This window comes from Alosa pseudoharengus, unplaced genomic scaffold, assembly GCF_046254945.1.
Source record: "Alosa pseudoharengus isolate Yale_2024_CS ecotype anadromous, Long Island Sound unplaced genomic scaffold, YU_APseudo_1.1 YU_APseudo_1.1_scf_21, whole genome shotgun sequence".
In the NCBI taxonomy this organism is placed as follows: Eukaryota; Metazoa; Chordata; class Actinopteri; order Clupeiformes; family Clupeidae; genus Alosa; species Alosa pseudoharengus.
Genome location: NW_027468674.1, coordinates 432,747 through 457,746, shown reverse-complemented (window position 1 = coordinate 457,746; position 25,000 = coordinate 432,747). Strand labels below are relative to the sequence as shown.

The 25,000-nt window shown below is 42.0% G+C and overlaps 1 protein-coding gene across 1 annotated transcript in view; it reads left to right on the top strand.

The window, feature by feature from the left end:
* LOC143138669 (rho GTPase-activating protein 23-like) overlaps positions 1 to 25,000 on the top strand; it is a 48,744-nt gene that overhangs the window by 13,942 nt on the left and 9,802 nt on the right. The window contains exons 2-3 of the mRNA XM_076299091.1: positions 7,970 to 8,155; positions 22,986 to 23,010. Coding sequence (XP_076155206.1) covers positions 7,970 to 8,155; positions 22,986 to 23,010 — 211 coding nt within the window. The remainder of the gene's footprint in view (positions 1 to 7,969; positions 8,156 to 22,985; positions 23,011 to 25,000) is intronic.

Below are 25,000 nucleotides of genomic sequence, written 5' to 3'. Positions count from 1 at the left end.
CTTCACCTATTCTCTCTTTCCCTCTCTCCCTCTCTCTTTACCCCTCTCTCTCTCTCTCTCTCCCTACTTCACCCATTCTCTCTTTCCCTCTCTCCCTCTCTCTTTCCCCCTCTCTCTCTCTCCCTACTTCACCCATTCTCTCTCTCTCTCTCTCCCTACTTCACCCATTCTATCTCTCTCCCTCCCTCTCTATCTCTCTCTCTCTCCCTTGTTTTCCTCTCTCTCTACCGCGGACATTCCTCTCTATCTCTCTCTCTCTTCAGGTCTGAACATGCCCTGCTCAATGTTGTTGTTCAGGGAATGTACAGCTCTATCAGACATTGAAACTCTCACACACACACACACACACACACACACACACACACACACACACACACTCTCTCTCTCTCTCTCTCTCTCTCTCTCTCTCTCTCACACACACACACTCTCTTTCTCTCTCTCTCCCTCGCTAACACACACACACACATTGTATAACTTTATTTTAATTCCACTTGATAAATCTACAGTACTTTCATTAGGAATCTACTTTTCTGAATAATCCAACAGATGTAGGTAGAGCAGACAGTAATGTGTTCCAATTCCAGAGGTGTTTACAGGTGTTTACAGTTGAATTAAAGCATTCTATTCAGAGCAGACAGTAATGTGTTCCAATTCCAGAGGTGTTTACAGGTGAATTAAAGCATTCTATTCAGAGCAGACAGTAATGTGTTCCAATTCCAGAGGTGTTTACAGGTGAATTAAAGCATTCTATTCAGAGCAGACAGTAATGTGTTCCAATTCCAGAGGTGTTTACAGGTGAATTAAAGCATTCTATTCAGAGCAGACAGTAATGTGTTCCAATTCCAGAGGTGTTTACAGGTGAATTAAAGCATTCTATTCAGAGCAGACAGTAATGTGTTCCAATTCCAGAGGTGTTTACAGGTGAATTAAAGCATTCTATTCAGAGCAGACAGTGTTAGTAGATCTGCACATCCTCTGTGTGGGATCTGAGTAGCTTTGAGGTCCAAAGTCTGTCATGTCTGTGTAGGGTGTATGTGTGTAGGGTGTGTGTGTGTAGGTGTAGGGTGTGTGTGTATGTGTGAAGGGTGTTTGTGTGTAGGTGTAGGGTATGTGTTAGTGCTGGGCGGTATGACCAAAAATGTATATCACGGTATTTTTCAAAATTCTTACGGTTTCACGGTATATGACGGTATTTTTTTTCATGCATAATCAGATGTTCACAGCATTTTCTACAGGTTGAGAGTGGAATTGCTGCAGTAGGCTACACTGACTAAGGGTGGTCTATTTTACTGTCATGATGTAGAATAAATCCACACTAGTGGTAATGCAGTTTTGCATGGCCCCAGAAAATGATGCTGTTTACAAAGAGCCACTCATGATTCTAATGAAGAATCTAATCAGAATGCAAAGACAATTGCAGTCAAAATATAGAACTTTTACTGTGGAAATTTCACAAACATCTTGTATAAAACCAATACAAGTAGTGCAACTTGCAATAATTATACTTTTTTTTTTAATTATACAATTTAAAATAAAACCTCTCTGTTAATATGCTTACTCTGACAAATAGGCCTATCAGAAACATGCCTTATTGTTATTGTGTGGTTTACATGACGTTAGTGGTAGGCTAACGTTAACTTCATGGATGTGGATGTCTTGTTAGCCTGCCATGAGTTTCGGTTCGCTAGGCAAAACATTAACAAAAAAGTTCGTTTTGGTGCACTGATGACATTCAGTATCATTTCTAACTAGCCAGCTAGTATTGCTCAGTGCATGTCTATAACATGCTTTACTTGCTACTTGGATAATTTCAGCGAATATTCTTAAGGTTAGATGAATGATATGAACATTAAACTTCACTGTGTTCGGTGGGTTGCTAACTAACGACATCACCTACTAGCCAGCTAGTTACAGCTGTTAAACAATCTCAATAGAATTTTCGTGACGGTAAATCCAGAGAGGGTTAAAGCGGAGCTAGTAATCAAGGATCTTTGGTAAATCCCTTTCAATGCAGTATCCCTTAACGTTTTTCCTTAACTAAAGAAACAATTTAAAGTATTTGTGCAACACCCTTAAATAAACCCCTTACCTAAGGAGAAATTAAGCCTTAAGGGTCATACTTCAGGGGAAAAACTTATGGTGTTTTGTTTACCCTCACTATGCCTCGCAGTGGCACCATGCGTGCGTGTGAAAAGTCCCGTCTGAAACACTGTGTCGCGGCGCAGCGTTCCAAATGTGTAATCAAATACACCGGTATGGCGGTATATTAAAAATTCATATCATAACGAAAATATACACCGGTATACGGTGTGAACCGGTATACCGCCCAGCACTAGTGTGTGTGTATGTGTGTAGGGTGTGTGTGTGTTTAGGGTGTGTGTATGTATGTGTGTAGGGTGTTTGTGTGTAGGTGTAGGGTGTGTGTGTGTGTAGGGTGTATGTGTGTAGGGTGTGTGTGTGTGTGTGTAGGTGTAGGGTGTATGTGTGTAGGGTGTGTGTGTAGGGTGTGTGTGTAGGTGTAGGGTGTATGTGTGTAGGGTGTGTGTGTGTGTAGGGTGTGTGTGTAGGTGTAGGGTGTGTGTGTGTGTGTAGGGTGTATGTGTGTAGGGTGTGTGTGTGTGTGTAGGGTGTGTGTGTAGGTGTAGGGTGTATGTGTGTAGGGTGTGTGTGTGTAGGTGTAGGGTGTGTGTGTGTGTGTGTGTAGGGTGTATGTGTGTAGGGTGTGTTTGTGTAGGGTGTGTGTGTGTGTGTAGGGTGTGTGTGTGTAGGGTGTGTGTTAGGGCTGCACGATATATCTAAAATCTATCATTATCACGATATCAATGCTTGCAATAGACATACCGCCAAGATTACTTAATTTTCGATACATTTTGATACATTTTCTACATTTTTGAATGTCAACATATTTATCAAACCGATGCCGTCATGCTGCCCGAGAAGCCCGTTGATCCCCTACCAGTTTAGGTGCACAGTGTTTTAGGTGTTGGTGGGAGCTAAGTCGTGATGGCTGAAGATAGTGAGCAAGGTAGGTTACACTTGGGTGAAGAGGGATTGGTGACTAAAAGGAAAAGCATGTCTGTTATATGGAAATATTTTGGTTTTATGAAGGATGACGTGTTACAAACACAGCGCCAAATGCGTCCTTCTCCACCGTGTTAAAATAAACAATTTCTTTCGTTATCGTTATAGGATCAGAAGATATGTCTTTCACTGTAAGGCTTGTATTTCATGATTTGCATTTAGCAAAAGCCCCAGACAGCAGCAGAGAGGTAATCAGGATTCGTTATTTGTAAAAGTTGTTTAGCCTCGTTGGACTGTGCGATCGCAGCCCCTTACTTTCACTTTCCGCTGCCCTCGTAGTCTAGCGTGGGATGCGCAGCGTATGAGGTTACAGACTGGGCTACTTAAGATTTTAGATGAGTGACCGCAGCGATATAGCTTAAGTAGCTTTTTTGCTAGGCCCAGCGAAGGCTGGCAATGTGGAATATTCCGCTGGTTGGTGCACAAGTGTTCAGATTGGCTGTCTATCCGTCTTTTAGGAGGATTTTCTTGGAGCAGATCTTCCACACAACTTCGATAGCCTAGTCAGTAGGTCTCTTAGCTGTCCACTTTCATCAGGCCATATATAGCCTAGGCTACATAATATTTTATATTTTTTATGTAGAAAATTATACATTTATTTCTGTAATTATACACGGGTTTCTCGTTTACCAACAAAACTAGATGCGCGCGCAGCCGTGGGGCAGAAGACGCTTGGTGGCCGTCCACAACGATATAAACTTAACCTAAATAGTCGGCTGTTGTTGCTACAATCGGATTTTTTTGTATACCCCTGTTGTCTCAATGATATACCATTTCATTTCAGGCTATATTTCAGAGTTTGCCGTTCATTTTCTTTATTAATATAACATTGTAGCCTATTTTGTCATTTTTGGTGAAGACCCATTCCGTTAGGGATATTGAACATATTGAACATTCACTAACCATCGTGATTTCGAATTGGTGCAGTTTTCAGCATAACTCATTTTATTCTATTCAAGGAGAGCACTGCTCTATGCTGTTCTATGGTGCTTTCTGCCTCTTAGTTGCGCACACATGTTTTCATGACGTTGCATAGAAATCCATGTATACATTTATCTCCCCCCCCCCAACCCTACAGTCTATGCTAGCAGCAAGTAGAATGGAGATTTTTATTATATTTATTAAATATCGCAAGTTATATCGTTATCGCAGGACTCAATAATGTTATTGCATATCGCATGTTTTCCTAATATCGTGCAGCCCTAGTGTGTGTGTGTAGGGTGTATGTGTGTAGGGTGTGTGTGTGTTTGTGTGTGTAAGGTGTAGGTGTAGGGTGTGTGTGTGTAGGTGTAGGGTAAGCCTAACTTAAACATGCTTAAATAGTATCAATTTAAAGATCTAGCCAGTCTCTATGCTGTTTTTCATGGACAGCAAGAATCCGCTTTGTTCGTTGTTTTAAATACGTTGTTTGTTGCTGCTACCCACGTTATCTCCAGTGGTTCAACAGTTTCACTTGTGCAGATGCGCACACACATTGAATGAGCGCTCACACCACTAGCCCCAAATGCTATGCCTCTTTATTTGATAACACTAAATTAAGAAATATTTCCTATTCTGGAAAATGTTTAGTTTTTTTTTTCTTTTGGTCCGCGGTTACATGATACCATTCAATTGTGGCGCAAATTATCAGCAATCTCTTCATCAAGGAGGCCCTAACCCTGCAGATCATACAGAGAAAGCATATGCCCGACACTTCAGCTTTTTCTCTGGTGGTGGTGGAGCTGACCGGACATCTGAGGCTTCAGGCGTTACAGATTTCATATAAGATTAGATTTCAGATAATCATCCATCGCATCTGGCCTCTGAAGAAAGCGTTTAAGGCTAGTCTACCTGGGCCTGGCCATGTTTCAACCGTCTCACTCATTCGTTCGTTGTTTATAACAGACGTTTTAAGCGAGCGCTTTATTTGAAATGCAGCATGCGTATTCTTGCTTTAGTATAGGCCTACATTTTAGGCTTATTCTCAAATTCAGATTGTGTTAGGGGTCGGGATTATTAGCCAATTTCAATCGGATAGTTTGACTGGAGAGATTTAATTTTGACATTTAATTTTTTTCCGGCCAATGTCCGGCAATTACCAGACAACGGAAACCCTGGTGCACGCACAGTCACACACACACACACACACACACACCTCCCTGATGGCCTCACCCTGAGTTGAGGAAACCCTGGTGAGTTAAGTGTATTACATACTCGACGTTCCCGACCGGTAGCACGGCAATGTGGCGTCAAAATGACGTAGATCTCACTGGTGCGGGGCCAGGTAGCGCACGGTAGCACAGGGCCAGGTAGCGCACGGTAGCACAGGGCCAGGTAGCGCACGGTAGCACGGGGCCAGGTTGCGCACGGTAGCACGGGGCCAGGTAGCGCACGGTAGCGCACCACTCTATTTTCTACAGCTGAGCATGCCAAAGCGGAAACTATCCCTCAGGATGAAGAAAGTATTTCAGCTTTCACTTATAGAGCGCCAAAACATTGCACATGTCTCATGGCGCTTTACATTCATGGCGAGTGTTAAAACATTCAGAGAGAGCCCATGAGTAACAGGGGTGAGGAAAAACTGCCTAGAATTGGAGATACATATAGGAAGAAACCTCGAGCAGATCCACGACTCAAGGGCCTGACCCATCTGCCTAGGGTCAGTTACAGAGCAGTAAGGTCTGTATACATGATAAGTGAGAGGTTAGTTAGGTGTAGGGAATAGGGAATAGAACATGGTGTTCAAAGTATCTATCTATCTATTTATCTATCTATTGAAAACTAGATGATAATGATGGTAGTTGTGAATAGCAGCAACTGAAGTCTGAAGTATCATCACCGAGGCTAGCTTTTACTGCCATTGTCATTGACGCCAATACTGCTGACTGCTTCTTCTGCTGTGTAAAGTAGGTATCGATAGACTTTTCACAACAGCGACACCTCTGTTCGGGAGAATATTGCAACTAGTGTCGCGACCACCACGCGCGAGTATCAGGCAAGTAAAAATGGTTACGGCGCTCCCATGACGTCACATTGTCGTGCTACAGGTCGGGAATGGCGAGTATGTAGGGGCCTTTAGAGATATTGACCTAAAGTGTGTTGAAACATGATACCGAGTGTGGACGAGATAGCTCATCTCAGCTTGTCCCCTGCACTCAGAAATCTGGCGCTAGTTAGTACACTACACCCTAGTGTGTGTAGGGTGTGGGTGTGTGTGTGTGTAGGGTGTGTGTAGGGTGTGTGCCACACCCCTGAGCACATTGTTTAATAAAAGAGACGCACATGGTGGAAAGTGTACAATAGGAATCATGATAACAATACGCTTTGATTATGATAACAATACGCTTTAATCATGATAACAATATGCTTTGATCATGATAACAGATCATGATAACAATACACTTTGATCATGATAACAATACGCTTTAATCATGATAACAATACGCTTTGATCATGATAACAAAGTCAAAGTCAAAGTCTGCTTTATTGTCAATTTCTTCACATGTCAAGACATACAAAGAGATCGAAATTACGTTTCCTACTATCCCACGGTGGAGACAAGACATATTTTACCAATTAGGTCCACAGACAAACATAACATTCAAGTAAACAATATAAAAAGTAAAAATAAGAAGGCTCATACAGTGAAGAAAATAAGAGCAGCAGGCCCTTTAAATCTTAAGAGCCTTACTTAACAGACTTAAGACCAAAGGTTCTCAGGTTCCTTCTGCTAACTGCACTGAGTTACAAATTCTCAATATGCCTTTAAATTATTCTACATTGTGTATTTTAATTGGTCTTTTTCATTATTCTTTATTTTTAAATGATTTTGTGCATTTTATGTTTTCTTTTTAATTATGATCTTTACCTTTTAAAATATTATTTGACTATTGCCCTTCTTTTATTTGCTATTCCTGTTTGCTTTTGTTTATGTAAAGCACAATGAATGACTTCTGTGTATGAAATGCGCTATATCAATAAACTGCGCTCAGCACAAAGCGTATTGTTATCATGATCAAAGCGTATTGTTATCATGGTTCGGGTTCGGACACATGGGGGCGATATGGTTCGGGTTCGGACACATGGGGGCGATATGCATTGGAAGCTTTACATTTAAAATAGCTTATTATGTTGGGTAACCAACAGGTCTGCTTTACATGATGCAAACGTTTGTTTTTTGAGAATAAAATAAAATGTAAAAAAGAGCTAACAGCTTTCTTCCTGTGTGCAAGATTTGTTTATGTAGCCGTGACAACGCATGTGCATTTTAGGCGGCACGTCTTGGGTGACATTAAAAAAAAAGTTGTTAGCCTATCAGGAGATTTTAAGACCAAAGAAAACTAAGCAAATTAAGTCTAGGCCTACTATGTGAAGGTAGTCCTATTTGCGTTGCATACTGTGGTAAAGACATAGGCTACCGGTAGGTTATATGGTCGTCTCGTTCAACTGGATGAGGATTTCCTCGAGTTGCCCCAATTAACGTTGATGCTGCATATGGATCAGTGACAGAGGGACTGTAGTTTCAAAGACTGTTGCAGTTCATTTCAAGACTTTTCGTCAATGGTAAGACTAGAATTCTACTTGCTTGGGCCTCTTGTTAATGTGCTGTGTGTGACCTGCGTGCGTGCACGCTCATCTGAATCTGTAGACAAGAATTCCATTTGTTGTTTGTTCCGTTTAATGGGCTAAAGAAAGACAGGCTATCCACAAACATGAACGTTTAATCACTAGCATGGGAATAACTGAGGCATTATGTGCGTCGGGTTCGGACGCAACTCTGTCGGACACGGGCCGGGCTCGGACAGAAATTTGCGGCCCGAACTGCACTCTAGTGTGTAGGGTGTGGTTATCTGTGCTGCTGGCTGCCTTGTTCTCTGTAGCACTGACGGGCTCATGATGTCCCTCACAGGCTTCCATACTCCGAGATGGGCTGGGCTCCTCCAATGAGAACCCTCGGCCGGTGCTGGAGGGCAGGGCTACGGTGCGGTGGGCGGGGCCAAGAACTCTGCTCTTGCAACGGACACACGGCGCTCAAGGTTTCGGATTCACACTCCGCCACTTCATCGTCTACCCACCAGAGTCCGCACTGCACAGGGTAACTACCATACGATGCACACATGCCCCCATCAACACCATACACACACATGCCACCATCAACACCATACACACACATGCCCCCATCAACACCATACACACACATGCCCCCAGAGTCCGCAATACGGGTGACACGCACGCACGCACGCACGCACGCACGCACTCACACTAGGGGTGGCACGGTTCACAAAACCCACGGTTCGGTTCGGTTTGGTTCCACCAGTGATGGCAATATTTCCGGAAAGGTACTGGCTTGATGAAATTCATTCTGGACTCTCTATCCGACCACATAAAGACCTCGGGATACTTCGGTTTGGCTTTAGGGACCCTCTACTCACTACCACGTAAGTGTAATGTTGTTTGGAACTGTAGAAGAGGTATAAAAATAGCGCTTTGTAGCGGCGAAATAATATGCCCTTCTCACTTCCACGCTAACGAGTTTTGACTAAAAACGGTAACATCGAACTTTCTTAAAACACATCCGAATGACATGATTTGGATGTCAACTCAACGTATGTACTCCCAATCATCCGTAAATTGATCTAAAGTGCATTTTACTCCGGATAATTCCTTTAAGTTTCACAACGTGTTTAATTTTTTTCCTACGTGATTTCATAACACGCCAAATACAAAATAAATGTTACAAATATCGCCTAGATGTCGGTAAATATTAAAATCAGAGGATATACAGCTGACTAAGAGTTTGTTAAAGTAGCCTTAATGATGACAAAATGCTAAGCATGCATCTAGGCTATTTGAGTTTCTTAAAGCTGAGCTGTGCTTAAATTGTTCAATACATGATTTCATAACAGGCCAAATATAAAATAAATGTTAAATATAGCCTAGATATCTGTAAATATTAGATGATCAGATGATTTACAGTTATATGTAATATGTCATGTTTCATGTTGTAATTTTTTATACAGTGATTTAGGTCTATTGAATAGGCTAAATACAATTTCAATCATTTTTATAGCCTACTTTATCTATACAGTAGGTTATAAAAATGATTGAAATTGTTAACTTTGGCCTTGGTGCCCTGGCATGTGGCCTTTGTGCCCCCCACCAAATATGCCCAACTGAAGGCCAAGTGGCCTTGCCCCCAGAATGGTGAAATTTCAAGCCTGCTTATGTCCCATTTAGATTTTTAGACAAAAAAGACATGGCATCATGTCATATGTTTCAATACATTCATATATTTTGTAATTGGGGGCCAAGCAGCGAAGCTGCGAGGCAACCCATAGTGATTCTACGTATTCTTATTATTATTATAACGAAACGCTAATTTGCCATTGAACCATACAGTAAAAAGTTGGGATATTCGGCACATTGATTCGGTTCAGTCATATCTTTAATTTATCAAAGTTTCAAGTCTGCACTTTGAGTCCTCTAGCGCCACCAACGTTTCAAATGTTGAATTGCATCTATGCATTTACCGTACATCACATTTTGAACATTAAGGTATATTTGGAATCCTTGGATGAGACCGAACTCGACGCACCCCATGACGTCAATTTCCGCCATGTTGGATCTTCCGCCATATTGTATTTCATCAAAAACACTTAAAAGTCATCAAAGGTTACTAAGTTTGTCCGATTTTCACGAAACTTGATGCAGATGATCTTCAGACCATGACTCACAAATGCATTGCTTTTTGGAGCCATATTCAAAACCCATTGCCCGTCGTGACCAATCAAGTTTGGCGGCGAAGCCGCCAAACAGGAAGTGAAGTAATCTCAGCAAGGCTTTCGCGTATCAACACCAAACTCAGTACAGGGTCTCAGTACCCAATTAGGAGGAGGCTCAATAAATTTGATGACTTTTGACCTATAGGTGGCGCTATAATTAGCAAAATTACATTTTAGCCTGTAACGGGTCATGTGTTTGGAATTAAAGCATATTAGTGATATCTGTTAATACCTTGAGAGGTCCTTAGGCCGACACATGCCAACATGTGACGTCAACATAATTGATTCGACCGCAATATTGGATTTCACCAAAAACATTTAAAAGGCATCAAAGGTCACAAAGTTTCTCCAATTTTCATGAAACTTGACGCCGATGATCGTCAGACCATGACTCATAAACGCATTGCTTTTTGGAGACATATTCAAAACCGCTTGCCTGTGACGACCAATCAAGCAAAATCGCGGCAAGCAAAAAAATCGCGGCAAGCAAAAAAAGGCGGCAAATCCACCAAACAGGAAGTGAAGTGATCTCAGCAAGGCTTTTGCGTATCAACACCAAACTCAGTAGAGGGTCTCAGGACCCAATTAGGAGGAGGCTCAATACATTTGATGACTTTTGTCCTATAGGTGGCGCTATAATCACATGAAGTGGGCTCATATTTCAGCAATGCTTTCACATATTAAAACCAAACTTAGTATATGGACTTGGGACCTCATCCTGAGGACAGACAATAATTTTAGCAACATTTGACCACTAGGGGTGCTATAATTTGCAACACTTTCTCGTATCAACACCAAACTTGGTATATGGACTCGTGACTACAACCCGAGGACGCGCAATAAATTTGGTGACTTTTGACCACTAGGGGTGCTATAATTATCAACACTTTCTCGTATCGACACCAAACTTGGTATGTGGACTCGTGACTACAACCTGACTATGCACAATAAATTTGGTGATGTTTGAGGTATGCATATGTGTGGGGGGTTATTGGGGTGTGTGGGAGAGGAAGTTTATCTGTGTATATGTGTGTGTGTGGGACGAGTGGTTAATTGGGTGTGTGTATAATGTAGCAACATTGGGTTGCCATGACAACTCCTGCTCAACTGCTTGGCCCCCACATTGCTGCTTGCAGCTATATTTCATATTAAGTTCATATCTTTTTAATAATTCATAGTCTTTGGCCTGCATAATTACTAATAGCCAAGTAAGTATCTAGTAATTTCATATTGATTTAAACTATTTGACTACACTTCTCTTTAATGTCATTACATTGGTGGTGTACGTCTAATTGCCTGCCTGCCCTGCCTGCCCGTGAGAGTAACCTAATTACATTTCTGAGTGGATTGGAACGCTTTCATCTCACTGTGTTCGGCTACGAGTGTAAATCACATTTTGCATAGTGCATTACGATATGTGGATGCAATTAAGAATGTCTTCTATGTCATTAGTTAAAATAAATGTTAAAAAAACAACTCGAATGAAATCATTCTTGGATCATAGAAGAGGTAAATGTCTTGCAATTTTATTAATTTCTATGATTTTGGTAGCACTACTCAACCTAAGCCCACAAGCTAGCAAACATGACATAAGCAAAAAGGACATATCCGGGCAAACGTTTGCCAATGGGTTGCATAGCCAACTCAAATGTCAGTAAACCAAGTAGGCCTTAATTAACTTACTTTCATAGCCTAGGTAGGTTAGCAACACCAGGTTGAGAGATGCAAGTAAGCAGATCATTAACGTTAGCCTTCTATTTATTGTCATCAAAACTGTAGAGGAACGAACACGTTAGGGCAGTCTTTGGTGTCATATGCGGAAGGTGCAGAAGTAAGTGTGCCATCTGACTCAATATTCTGCGCGAGGGACTGTTGTGGTAGGTGAAATTTCACGGTAAAACTACGATGATTGGTCAAATTTGCGAAAAAGTTGCGGTGTTTGGACAAAATTGCGAGTGCCTTGGTAAGTGACGAAAACAATTGTCTTCGTGAACAGCTGTGCATAGGCTACTTTGTAAAAGAGAGAATACGCTCATCCCTATACATAACGCAAGGGGTAATTAATGTAATTATAGTTCGCCTTTTATTTGTGGATTTATTTAATGTAGCCTAGACTATTTAGTGTTATTTCTTCCCCAAGCTCATAAAATAAATTTGGGTCGCACATAAATTGACAGGGTCGGTCGGAAACCGGTACCCAAGATTTTTTTTATGCCTTACGCATGACATCACAAATGGGCATAAGGCTACATTACGCATGACATGAATCGTCAACACCGTACGATGGACACATGCCCCCATCAACACCATACGATGCACACATGCCCCCATCAACACCATACGATGCACACATGCCCCCAACAACACCATACACACACATGCCCCCATCAACACCATACGATGCACACATGCCCCCAACCCACCATACAATGCACACATGCCCCCAACCCACCATACGATGCACACATGCCCCCATCAACACCATACGATGCACACATGCCCCCATCAACACCATACGATGCACACATGCCCCCATCAACACCATACACACACATGCCCCCATCAACACCATACGATGCACACATGCCCCCATCAACACCATACGATGCACACATGCCCCCATCAACACCATACACACACATGCCCCCATCAACACCATATGATGCACACATGCCCCCAACCCACCATACGATGCACACATGCCCCCATCAACACCATACGATGCACACATGCCCCCATCAACACCATACGATGCACACATGCCCCCATCAACACCATACGATGCACACATGCCCCCATCAACACCATACACACACATGCCCCCATCAACACCATACGATGCACACATGCCCCCAACTGAAACAAGCAAACCGAACAGTTTTGTTTTTTTCATGAACCATGCCACCCCTAGCGCGCGCACACACACACACACACACACACTATCATGCCAGTAAATGACAGAGAGAGGGGTGGAGAGAGAGAGGAATAGAGCAAGATGAAGAGAGAGAGTTAGAAAGAGAATGTATGAGAGAAAAAAAGATAGATAGAAAGAGAGAATGGGTGAGACAAAGAGAGAGGAGGATGAGGAGGGAGAGAGAGATGAGAGAGAAAGAGGAGGGGGAGAGAGAGGGATGAGAGAGAGAGGGATGAGAGAAAGAGAGGAGGAGGAGAGAGAGGAGGAGGAGAGAAAGAGAGGAGGAGAGAGAGGAGGATGAGAGAAAGAGAGGAGGAGGGAGATAGGGAGACAGCTGTTGGGTTGAACAAAGCTTCTGTTATTCCTCACAGGAACAGCTGCAAGTACAGGAGAATCCTGGTACACCACACACACACACACACACACACACACACACTCAGAGATGCACACACATACAGTACACACTCAGGGCCAGATGTACGTACATTTGCGAATGTAGCGTTATCAACGCCATGGACAAACCGCAGATTGCGAATGCAATCAGACCCAAGTTTCCGTCGTATTTATCAAACTTTCAATCCATAGTGTTAACTGCGCCTTCTCCGCCCATTACTGCAATTTATGAACGTCCACAACTGAACGGCAGAGCCTACATACAAGCGCAGTTCAATGAAGTTAACTGATGACAACATTAAAAAAGAATGAAACGTTTAGCGATCATGATAAGATGTCAACAAGCAGGGAGATAATGAAGATCAGTAGTTCTACTCAAACTACTTGTGCATGTAGGCTATGGAAGATTGGTCAAATCTAGCAAGTAGGAAAGTTTAAGTGAATGACGTGAAAATGAAAGTAAGACTTTCGAAAGGCCAACCAAAGTTAAGGTTGCTTTTGATAGTACTACTTCGATTCTGTTGTCTTTGGTTCTCTTATTGACGCATTGAACTGCAATTTGGATTAACACCTGCTTTTACAAGACGGAAGTATAGTATTTAGGCGCAGAATAGACTTGTGCTTTCACAAGCAGTCTTTGTATATACCATGGAATACATAATTAGGCGCTATTTACGCTTCCACTCACATCTCTTTATGCTAAACTCCCACTTTCCTCTGGATCCTCCCATGAATGCATATGCATGACACGACAAACGCAATGTGCCCTTTTCAGACAGGCAGTTTGCGCTCTTTGCAGTCTGTTTGTATATACCTCGCAATGATTTTACACGCACGTTGCGAAACAAATACGCCTGAGTGGGCACAAAAGCGTTAGTACATCTGGCCCTCAGACACAGGGGCGCCTGCAGGAATTAATGCTATGGTACGCACACCCATCACCCCCCGGAAAAAAAAAATCATTCGTGAACAATATTGGTCCGTGCATTGGTCAGTCAGCAAAAAAGTAGCCTACATAGCATAACAACATCCACATGCAATAATACAACGACAACATCTACAATGACCTATTCATTTGGACAACTTGATACAGCCCTATAGCTATAGGCTAAAGATACCTTTAGTTTTGTTCTAGCGTAACGTGACGTCTGGCTTTAGTGCAGTCTAACGTTCTGACAAGCACACCGATTGCCTACCTTGTTCTTGCCCATCTGGAATAACTCCTAGCTTTGCTGCCTCCATCCTTTCTGTTTTCATTGTTTAAAACTTGTGATATCCATGATGTGTATTGAGTTAGTGAATTAGCTCAACATTGTGTGCTGATAACTATAGATAGCCGAGTAAAAGAAAACAAGTAGCCTATTGCGTGCCTGCCATTCTCTCTCCTGCTCAAACAAAATGTGTGCACGTTAATTTTTATAACGTGTTCACTAACTTTACGTAATAGAAAATGGTAAATAGCCTGATGGCATGCAGCTAATGGGATACTGTGCATAGTTGGGAAGGTATGGTAGGCCAATTTGGTGTGAATACACACACACAAGGGAAATTTTCTCTCGCTGTTGAGCCTGATGGTACGCACAGTGCGTACGGACGTACACCTGCAGGCGCGCCTGCTCAGACACACACACACATACACACTCAGACACACACACACACCATAAAAGTCCTGGCAGAAAGCAATGCATCAGAGTTTTATAAATGCTTGTATTTTCAGGTCAACACTTAAAAAGTATTTCAAATATCATCCAAGGACTTTTACGGGCTTTTCCCAAATCACAGAAGTGAAGGAGGGAGAGAGGGAGAGAGAGAGAGAGAGAGAGAGTTGACGTAGAGGTAGCAGCAGAGAGTAGAAGCTATCAGGTGATATTTAAACTACATGTACCGCATAGCGGTACAAAATATGACCGCCGCTCAGTCCTGTACATCCGTTCCGCGAAAATAAATCACACTAATCAATTTGTCTCCATGTTTTACTCCATCCCCCACTCTTGAAACTTTTGTGTATGCTTGTTTGGCATGCCTGTGTGTGTGTGCGGCTGCACAGAAAGTAGCCTACTGGCGCTGCAAAGGTGAATAGATTGTAGAATAGCCAAAAAAGTTGTAGCATTGTTATAAAACCTTTAAAATCTCTAAACAGTCACAAGTAGGGCAGTTCATCACAGTTCATCCATTGCAACTGGACTGATGAAAGGTCACTTACACCTGTAGGCTACATTTTATTTGGGAAAAGCAGAAGGTATCAGCATAATGTTATATTTTTATTTATTTCTTATTTATTAATAAACAAAAACATCTCAGTCAGTTCCATGCAGTTTTCAACAGCTATCAAAAAAAGGTAATTTTTGGATGGATGGATTTTTTGTGAATGTTTCTTCTTCTACATAAGATTTTAGTCATCTTTAGTTCATGTGATAGTTTATTGTTAATGCACAAATTAAGTACCAGTAGTCTGAAACGAAATGCAGTTTTACATCTAACCAGTGGTGCAAATAACTGACATGTCCAAATGGGCCTTCATGAAATGAGTCGCTAGACTGTTCATACACATTTTAACGGGCCAAGTTGAAGAGCTGTTGTCCGTTATTGTTCGTGCAAATATAGGCTGATTCATGTTCCCTTGCATTGTGTAACTGAGGTCCATGGCTAGTCTGGCTTTCACCAGACCAAGCTCGATCTTTTAAGAAAGCAAAAAATAAATCGCCGGCAGATCAGGTTGGGTTCACCCAGACTAGTCCATGGTAGGCGCCCGATATTGTTTAATTTTCCGATTGAGATATCCACGCTCTGGATATTCTAAATGCAAAAATGCATCAGGGAGTTATGACAAAACTGTAACTGTTAACAAACTAGATCCTAATAGAAAGCTGTTAGCTTCCCTAAGCTACAGGTATAAGGTAGGCCTTTTTACAACATAAATTGTCAATAGGCTATGCTGGCGACACAAATAAAATCGCCTTTGGAAACCAATAAGCCTTACAGTATCAAGCGGACTTAAGCTGCCACATCGTGGCGAAAAGTTGTAATAAAATTCACCCCAGGGTTGTGCACAATTCGAATTGCAATTCTGCTTCCTGTTTGCTACCTCAATTGAAATGCAAGTGAAATTCAAGAATTGAATTGGAATTTAAGAGCCAGTTTCAATTCAATTCTGGAATTGAAGCTTAAGGTTTGTTGCTAAAGCAGCCATAATGAAAGCCATAATGAAGGTGTCATTGTTTGGATACTTCACACACACGTGCTTTTTAATCTCACAGACTACAACTACCAAGCTGGAATCAAAGCACATCGATTCCCCTCTCACACCCTGCACGCATTTAAAACAAATAAACAGGCGTCTCAGTCTCACGCATGTATAGCCATAGGCAAAACTGTATCAGACCGGTGTAACGTTGGTAAATCATCCATTGCACAGAATGATTTTTGTAGCACGTGCAACAAATAATATTACGATTATGTGTACAGCCCTGCCTTGGATACATCTCTCAAAGTGCGCTCTAAAATATTTGGTTTAGATGTAGATCATCACGGGTGCGTTCATTTTGAAAACAGAGTATTGAAGTAGCCTAGTGGGTGTTTGGGAATGAACGTTAGCTCAGATGCTTTTTGAGACTTTTTGTGGTCTTAATGCAACACTTTACAAAGCACTGACAGGGCCACCAAGGACTGTGACCAAATCAACAGCAGAAAAAAACCTATTTAGCAAGCAGAAATGTCCCAGCCCGGTGTTTGCATCATAGACAGGTTATCTTTCAGTTATATTTTCCATTAGAAAACCATCGTGTTAGGGAATGTTGTGGCTAACTTACTTAGCTTGTTAGTAGGCCAGAATGAGATGACAGTCGAAAGATACAATTACAGTGCTGCTATCAATTTGCTTGGTATAACCTCATATATAGTTTTCTACAAATGCAATCAAATTGGCCTCCATCACTCAACCAATGCTAACGGTAACATTATTGTACCTAGGTCCTTATTGATATTATAAGATTAATGTACCTGCAGTAAAAACCAAGCATGTCCGATAAACATTCTCAGATTCATTTCGGCTTCAAGAAGAAATGGGAATAACATTTCATGTGAAAATCGTCCTATCCTTATTAGACGTTCTCTGCGGTAAACTACAGTCCTTGTAAGAAGCATCCATTGTTTTTCCAACCTACTTTTAACTTCCAACAAAATTACGTCTCACTGCAACGATGCGCCATCTAGTGGACAAACGACTATGAATCGCCAATACTGGAAATGCAGCCATGATGATGATGATGAATATTTGGCTTTCCTTTAATCCTACTGAATTTATAATTATGTATCGCCCGTTCTAATTGCCGATAACGATAGTATGTGCGTGCCTGTGTGTGTGTGCACAGTGTGTGTGTGTAATTTCCCTCACAGGATCAAAAGAGTATATATACTGTATATGTGTGCACCGCCATCTACAGGCCAATGAGTGTACAGTCACTAAATGTACACATAACCTACATTTTTTAGACCCCCCCATGGATGAAATTCTACGAAACTTGGCAAACCCCCAGAGAATGCCAGGTTAATCATAAACATAAAATTTGGTGCAGTTCTGAACATCTTAACTGAAGATAGGGGTGATTATGTCAGATTCAGAGACTGGACCCAAGCGCAGATGCTGTTTAATGATTTATTTTCAGACAGGGGAGAGCCACCGGCCAATAAGGCAGTTCAAACAATTTAACCAAAATAGTTCTTCAAACAGCAGAAAACAGAAATAAGGAAAATCCAATTGTCAGTTAATCCAGGCCAAGTCCAACAAAGCAAAGTTCAAGAGGCTGGATCGTAGTCAGAGTCCAAAACAGGCAGATTAAAAAAAACAGGCAGATTCAAAATCCAAAAACAGGAAAACTTACAAACTCAGAAGTTCCAAACCAGAGACAGGCCAAAGCACTAGGGCACATCACCACACGGAGAAAGACAATCTGACAATGACGCACCAGAGGGGTATTCCAGAAAGGAGGTTTAACAAACACTGAGATAAAACTTAACCTCTGGGTTGTTTGAACCTGTGGTGACTAAACCCGAGCTGTCGGTTCCAAAACACCGGTTACCAGTTAGTTCAATCATAACCTAGAGTTTTGCGCGTTCACGGCGAACTTATAAAGGCATCATCTATTAAGAGTCGAAACCATGAGTGAAACCGGCGAAACGAAGAGCACCGTATTTTTCAGAGGCGGAGTAGTCGAGGCTTACGAGGAGAGAACTGTAATGACAAAAAAAGAGCAATACTTAAGCGCCTTCGTCCGAGACCTTGCTTGGCCGAGAATAGCCTAACTGACCGTGTACATGCGTACGTTTAGGATAGCCTATTTAATGTCAAAAGCACAATTAAATAATTCACTGGACATCACATATTGTATTGACTGCTTTGAATGATGCTTTCTTAAACTAGCCTACCTTGTCACAGATTGAGTGGGCCATAGAATTCTTTGAGAATCCAAAATGTAATTTTCTATTTTAACGCGGGTCCTGCAGCTGTGGGCCAAGTTAAACTTTTGCGCTCCATCATCGGAAGGGTGAATGTCGGAAGGCATGGGTAGCCTATTGGACACATTTCGGTGCACATTTGGAAAATGTAATAAGTGATGCTGACCTGCCAGTTGGTGAAACTAGCCTACACTTTAATGATCCTCCTGGGTTTGTGTCCAGGAAAACGAATGAAGTTGCGCAGGAACTGCTTTAGCGCAAGGCAAACTTTACGCACTGACCGACAGCTTGCCGATATGCTCTGCGTCTCCAACACTACAAAAACTTCCAGTCGGAGAGCGTGTGTAGCCTATTAAAAAAATATTTTATCCCAAAATACCCATCAGCATTCTTAACCAAACTTAGTGACAACATGCATACTCGGCTGAGCTGTGCAGCTATATTTAAACTTATTTATTAATTTTCTATAGGCTATGTACTTGTTTTAATTATATCTTCAATGTGTCTGAGATGTTGTTTGTCCATCTGTCTGGTGAGCCAAACACAAATGTCCACTATGGTGTAGGCTAGCTAGCCTACATTAAAGATTTATTTTATTCTATTCTAATCCACCATGCGTAATGTAGGGATGGAGAATGCTTTTCAAGTAGCCTATATTTAGGATTCAGCTGAAAAACTCTAGCGCTCTTGAAAAACTCGTTTGGAAAAGAATGGATAGGCCATCATGTGATGTTGTGGTCTTATCGCCCTCTCACGGTGAATTGCACGGATGAATATTACATGATTTTGTGCTTCTTTGTCAATCGGACCTTCGTCAAAATGAAACGCCATTGTGTGACAAGTGTAAAAATAGCGGCCTGATTGAACATGCACTGAAATAACCGAACATAATTGAACATAACCTGAACAAAACCTACCCCCTACCAGGTTAAGTTCAGAGCCTATGTTACTTACATAGCCTGATAATTTTTGAGCTTTCTGGGGCCTGTACTACGAAGGGAGCTTAACCTACCCAGATGTAACCCAGGGTTACTTTGTTAAACCGGGGTTGACAAAACCTGGTTATCTTTAGTGGTGTTAATCGGTACTACGACGCTGATTATGAAGTTGATTTGTTGAGCCGGGGTTAACCTAATTGGAGTTTGTGCGCGTTCACATAAAAGGGGCGGGTTGCAGCGCAAATCACCACTTTCAGTGATGACGCGTTCACCTTATTTTACGGATGAGGAATGCACAATTATTATGACAAGTTATGAGGAATTAAAACCCACTCTACGACAAAAATCAAATATGTCGGCAGTGAACAAAGCAAGCTGGCAAGGCTGTTGGCAACGTATTGCAGATCCTAAATGCCTAAAAGTAAAGTTTTATTTCCACGTTCTTCACATACGGAGGATTAATAGCTTGCGGAATGTATTTAATGAGTTGAAATAATTAAATTACTTATTTTGAGTTCATAGAAATGCCTACAGATGCAACACAATTTAGAAGTGGGCATATAGATTACAGTAATAAGGATAATTGACTGTTTAAGTAGCCCCATTGACTGATTTAGTGTATGCCTAATCCTGTGAACATTTCAGATGCAACACCATTGCCAAACGCACATGGCAGCAGGTGAAAATGAAACACAAACACATTATTCAGAATAGTGGTTTATATAGTCATAGCTTGCATTAATATTTCTTAATTATGAAAACATGTAGGCCTATGCTTATAGCCTTCACTTGGCCTCTGTTTTACAGCTAACAAGAAAAAGGTGTCTTTGAACACTACTGTAAGGCACCAGAGTGTTTTACAGTAGTAGAGGAGTTGGCCATCGCAAATAATAGTGGAAGGCCGATTATGGAGGGGGTTGAGGGAGGCATTCGGTCGGATTCTGGTGCTGTGGAAATGTGTAGCCTTTATGTGCAGGGTACAGTAATATGACATTTAATTCAACAAGTTTGTTAAAATGGTGATTTTTATTTATTAGGCCTACTGTAGGCTATGTGCGATTTATTTTAGGCTATTCTTGCTCAGATGTTCAGCATACTGTAGGCCTATGTCCGATTTATTTTAGGACATACAGTATTCTTGCATCACCGATTGAATACATGAATGTCCACGTACGGGCATTGCTATGAGACGTCTTCCTAGATCATCTGACAAAGATAATGAATTCCCTCGGCTGACAATCTATATCTTCATAGAGAATATCGTCCGGGTAGGCTATAAATATTTTCTGGCGGTCTCTAAAACCCCTCGCCCTGCGAAGAGAGTCCCTCACGATTTGCGCTCCAATGTCGTATGGATCATCCAGGTACGCCGACATGTCTCGGGAGAAATTGTTAGTGGAGGGGTGGTAGCCTACTTATAAAGGGTGTGGTTAACGGAAACCTCGGGTTAACCAAGAACATAACCTGCTCGGAGCAGGTTTGAGATGCAGCGTAAATTGCCATGGCAGCATACCTCGGTTAAAACCTATCCACCTTTCGTAGTACGGGTTAATCGGGAAGTTACGCCACACGTGATCAAGTTACTCTCGAAGTTACCCAGATAAGCCAGTAACCCCGCTTCGTAGTACAGGCCTCAGCAGAGGGCTACAAATAAACAGAGTCCTAGGGCAGAGTACTGACAGATTAAAGCAGAATGATATTGCATTTTCATTTTTTACCGGGGGGGGGGGGTGCAAATCACAAATGAGTGATTATGGCCCAGGTTGATGTGGGCCCTTGAGACCAACATACCATAAAAAATTCTTCATCCTCAGTGCCACGGTTCAGGTAGTTATTTAGGAAAAACTGCATTTTTTTGGGTTTCGGGGGGCCCAGCGCTGGGGGGGAATGGCCCCCGGGGACCAAACAAAATTTTTCTGTAAAAGTCTAGTTGGGCTACATACCCACCAAATTTCATGTTTCGGTGTCGCAGGTATCGTTGACCAAAAATGTAGGAAGTAGATGACGGGGGAAAAAAAAAAAAAAACTTTGACAATCCCTATATGACCGCTTTGCTAGCTTCGCTAGCGGCGGTCATAATAAACTCCACTTTCCAATGCCTCGTTTTATGAGTACAGACCCTATTTGTACTACTGTAGAAGTTTGGTAATATTATGCCCATTATTAGAGGGTTAATTTACAAGATACACTTTTGGTTCCAAAAGTGCTAACGCTAAGCCATTGGGCTGATACATAGACTGATAGTGCGAACTCGACCAATGTTCGACCAAGGGAAAAAAGCTTCTGGGGGCGTGTTTGGCTCGCGGTCATCGTGCAAATGACCCTATGGTGAAATTCACTCCGAACCACCGAAATCGAATTGTGACACCCCTAACACACACACACATAAAACACACACACACATGCAAGCAAGCAGGCGCACACACACACACACACACACACACACACATAGATAAACACACACACACAAATAAACACACACACACATACACAACCCATTACCCCCACACACACACTCACAAGTGAACACACGCAGAGAAGCTCACATGAACACAAAAACAAACACGCACTATGCACACACTTCTTTACATACATAAAAGTCGCAAGAGTAGGGGATGGAGTAGGAGATGGAGACAAATTGACAAGTGTTATTTATTTTTACGCATAGAATGTGCAGGAATGAGCGGGTGTCATATTTTGTACCGCTTTGCTAGTTTTGAGTTAGGGTTAGGTTAGCTATTAGATCATTTTGGTTTAGGGTTAGGTTAGATATCAGAGACAGAGAGAGTCCTGCTAGTGAGAGAGCTCATAGCCTGGGCTTTTAACTCAAATGTTAGCACACCTGGGCTTTTAACTCAAACGTTAGCACACTTGATTCCCGATCCGAGATGCTGCTGTTTTTTGTGGGCTTATGTCCAGGCAAGTGCAGGGCTGAGCCGCGCAGTTCAACACAACGCAGGTTACACACAACGCAGGTTACACACACACACACACACACACACACACACACACACACACACACACACACACACACACACACACACACACACACACACACACACACACACACACACACACACACACACACACACACACACACACACACACACACACACACACACACACACACACACACACACACACACACACACACACACACACACACACACACACATACGTTTGCATGTTCAGCGTTATGGGTTGAATAATCACCGTTGTGCCCTTGAGCACTGAATTGCTCTGGGGACAAAAGCAGTAGCCCTTGTAATATACTCCACATGTAATATACTCCACATGTAATATACTCCACATGCTCTGGGGACAAAAGCAGTAGCCCTTGTAATATAATCGACATGTAATATAATCCACATGTAAGTCACTTTGGATAAAAAAATATAAATGAATATTGTAAATAAATGTCTCTCTTTCTCTCTCTCTGTACAGGATGAAATCAGTGGGAATGAGAGAGGTGAGTAGTGAGTGGGGTTGGAGTTTTACTGATGTGTGTGTGTGTGTGTGTGTGTGTGTATATGAGAGAGTATAGTAGTGTATATGTGAGAGAGTATAGTAGTGTACTGTATATATGACATTACATTATATTACATTACATTACATTTAGCAGACACTTCTTGACCAAAGTGACTTACATATGTCAGCTATATTACAAGGGATCACATTGTCCCCGGAGCAACTTGGGGTTAAGTGCCTTGCTGAAGGGCACAACGGTGGAAGCCGGGAATTGAACCGACAACTTTCAGGCTACTGCATGCTAGCCCAGCTCCTTAACCACTACACTACTACTGCACACTAGCCCAGCTCCTTAACCACTACACTACCACCGCCCATATGAGAGGGTATAGTAGTGTATATGAGAGAGTATAGTAGTGTATGTGAGAGAGTATAGTAGTGTATATATGAGAGAGTATAGTAGTATATGTGATATACACATACATTACTATACTCTCTCATATACACTACTATACTCTCTTATATATACACTACTATACCCTCTCATATATACACTACTATACTCTTTACTCTCTCACATTCACTACTATACTCCTTCAAATACACTACTATACTCTCTCACATACACGACTATACCCTCTCATACATACATGTAAAAGGATTATAATAGTGAGTGTTTATGAGTATAGTGGTGTATATGCAAGATTATGATAGTGTGTGTAAGACCAAGTATGAATTAAGGCCTAGGCGGCCCCTCATACGCGAACACACACACACGCATACACACACATGCTCGCGTACACATACGCACGCATACACACATACACGCATACTGTACGTAGCCTGTTGTCAGCTGTCAGTAGCACTGGGAGAAGCCTGGAAACAAAGCAACCTAATTGTGTAGCTTATCATAGTGTATGTGTGCGTGCGTGCGTGTGTAGCTTATCATAGTCTACTGATTGGACTGTTCACTTTCCCCACTAGTGTTTCAGTGTTTGTGTGTGTGTGTGCGTGCGTGCGTGCGTGCGTGTTTGTGTGTGTGCGTGCGTGCGTGTGTGTAGCTTATCATAGTCTACTGATTGGATAGTTCACTTTCCCCATCAGTATTTCAGTTTCAAACGTATACTTAGGATAAGAGACGTCTCCATTTACATCAATCAAATGAATAGTAGCCTATAGATAGATAGATACTTTATTGATCCCCAAGGGAAAATTCAAGATATATATATATATATATATATACTTGCTCTACATGAGTAGCCGATATTGCCAAGCAGCTGTTGCTAACCTCCACAACCCAACAGTATTCGGGGTCATCCCTATGTTCCCCGGGTCCTATGCTCCCCGCTACCGGGGAACATAGGACCCTTTTTTGAAAAAAGGGTCCTATGTTCCCCGCTGCTTCCAAGTAGACTGCAGCCGCACGGCAAGGCGCGGGTTGTTGTTGTTGCTCCCACACTTTGTTTGTGACGAGGGAAGGAGAGGGGGCGCCGCGAACTGAAGTTCTTTGCACAGAGGCGCAGTGCAGAGCCCAGTGCGATATAGTCACGTTTAATTGATTTAATTGAGACACTTAAGTCTTGTATGTAACAGTAGCTGGTGTCAGTGGCAATCAGCCTAATGACACAGCCCCACCTGTTTTCGTATGATATTAGGATTGGCTCACTGTCTTGCTGCAACGGCCTGCTGTGTTTAAATCTAGCCGAGTCTGCATGGCTTCAGTCCCAAGCTTGTCATTGTCTTTGCATTTGGCATGTCATTGTTGATTCTTACTGTACAAGAAGTGAAGGAGGTGATCTAAAATAGCCTTTGGTTGAGCTGTCGGAAGAATGGGATTAATTTTAATGGAACAAAGATATATCAAACTATACTGGGCTGTAGACCCAAAGGGACATTTTTGGATTATTGACGAGTCAGACCAAAGGGGCTTCGGAGCAACGCGCAGTCCCCCCTGAACGGAAAAATGAACAAAACAAACCAATTAAATATCA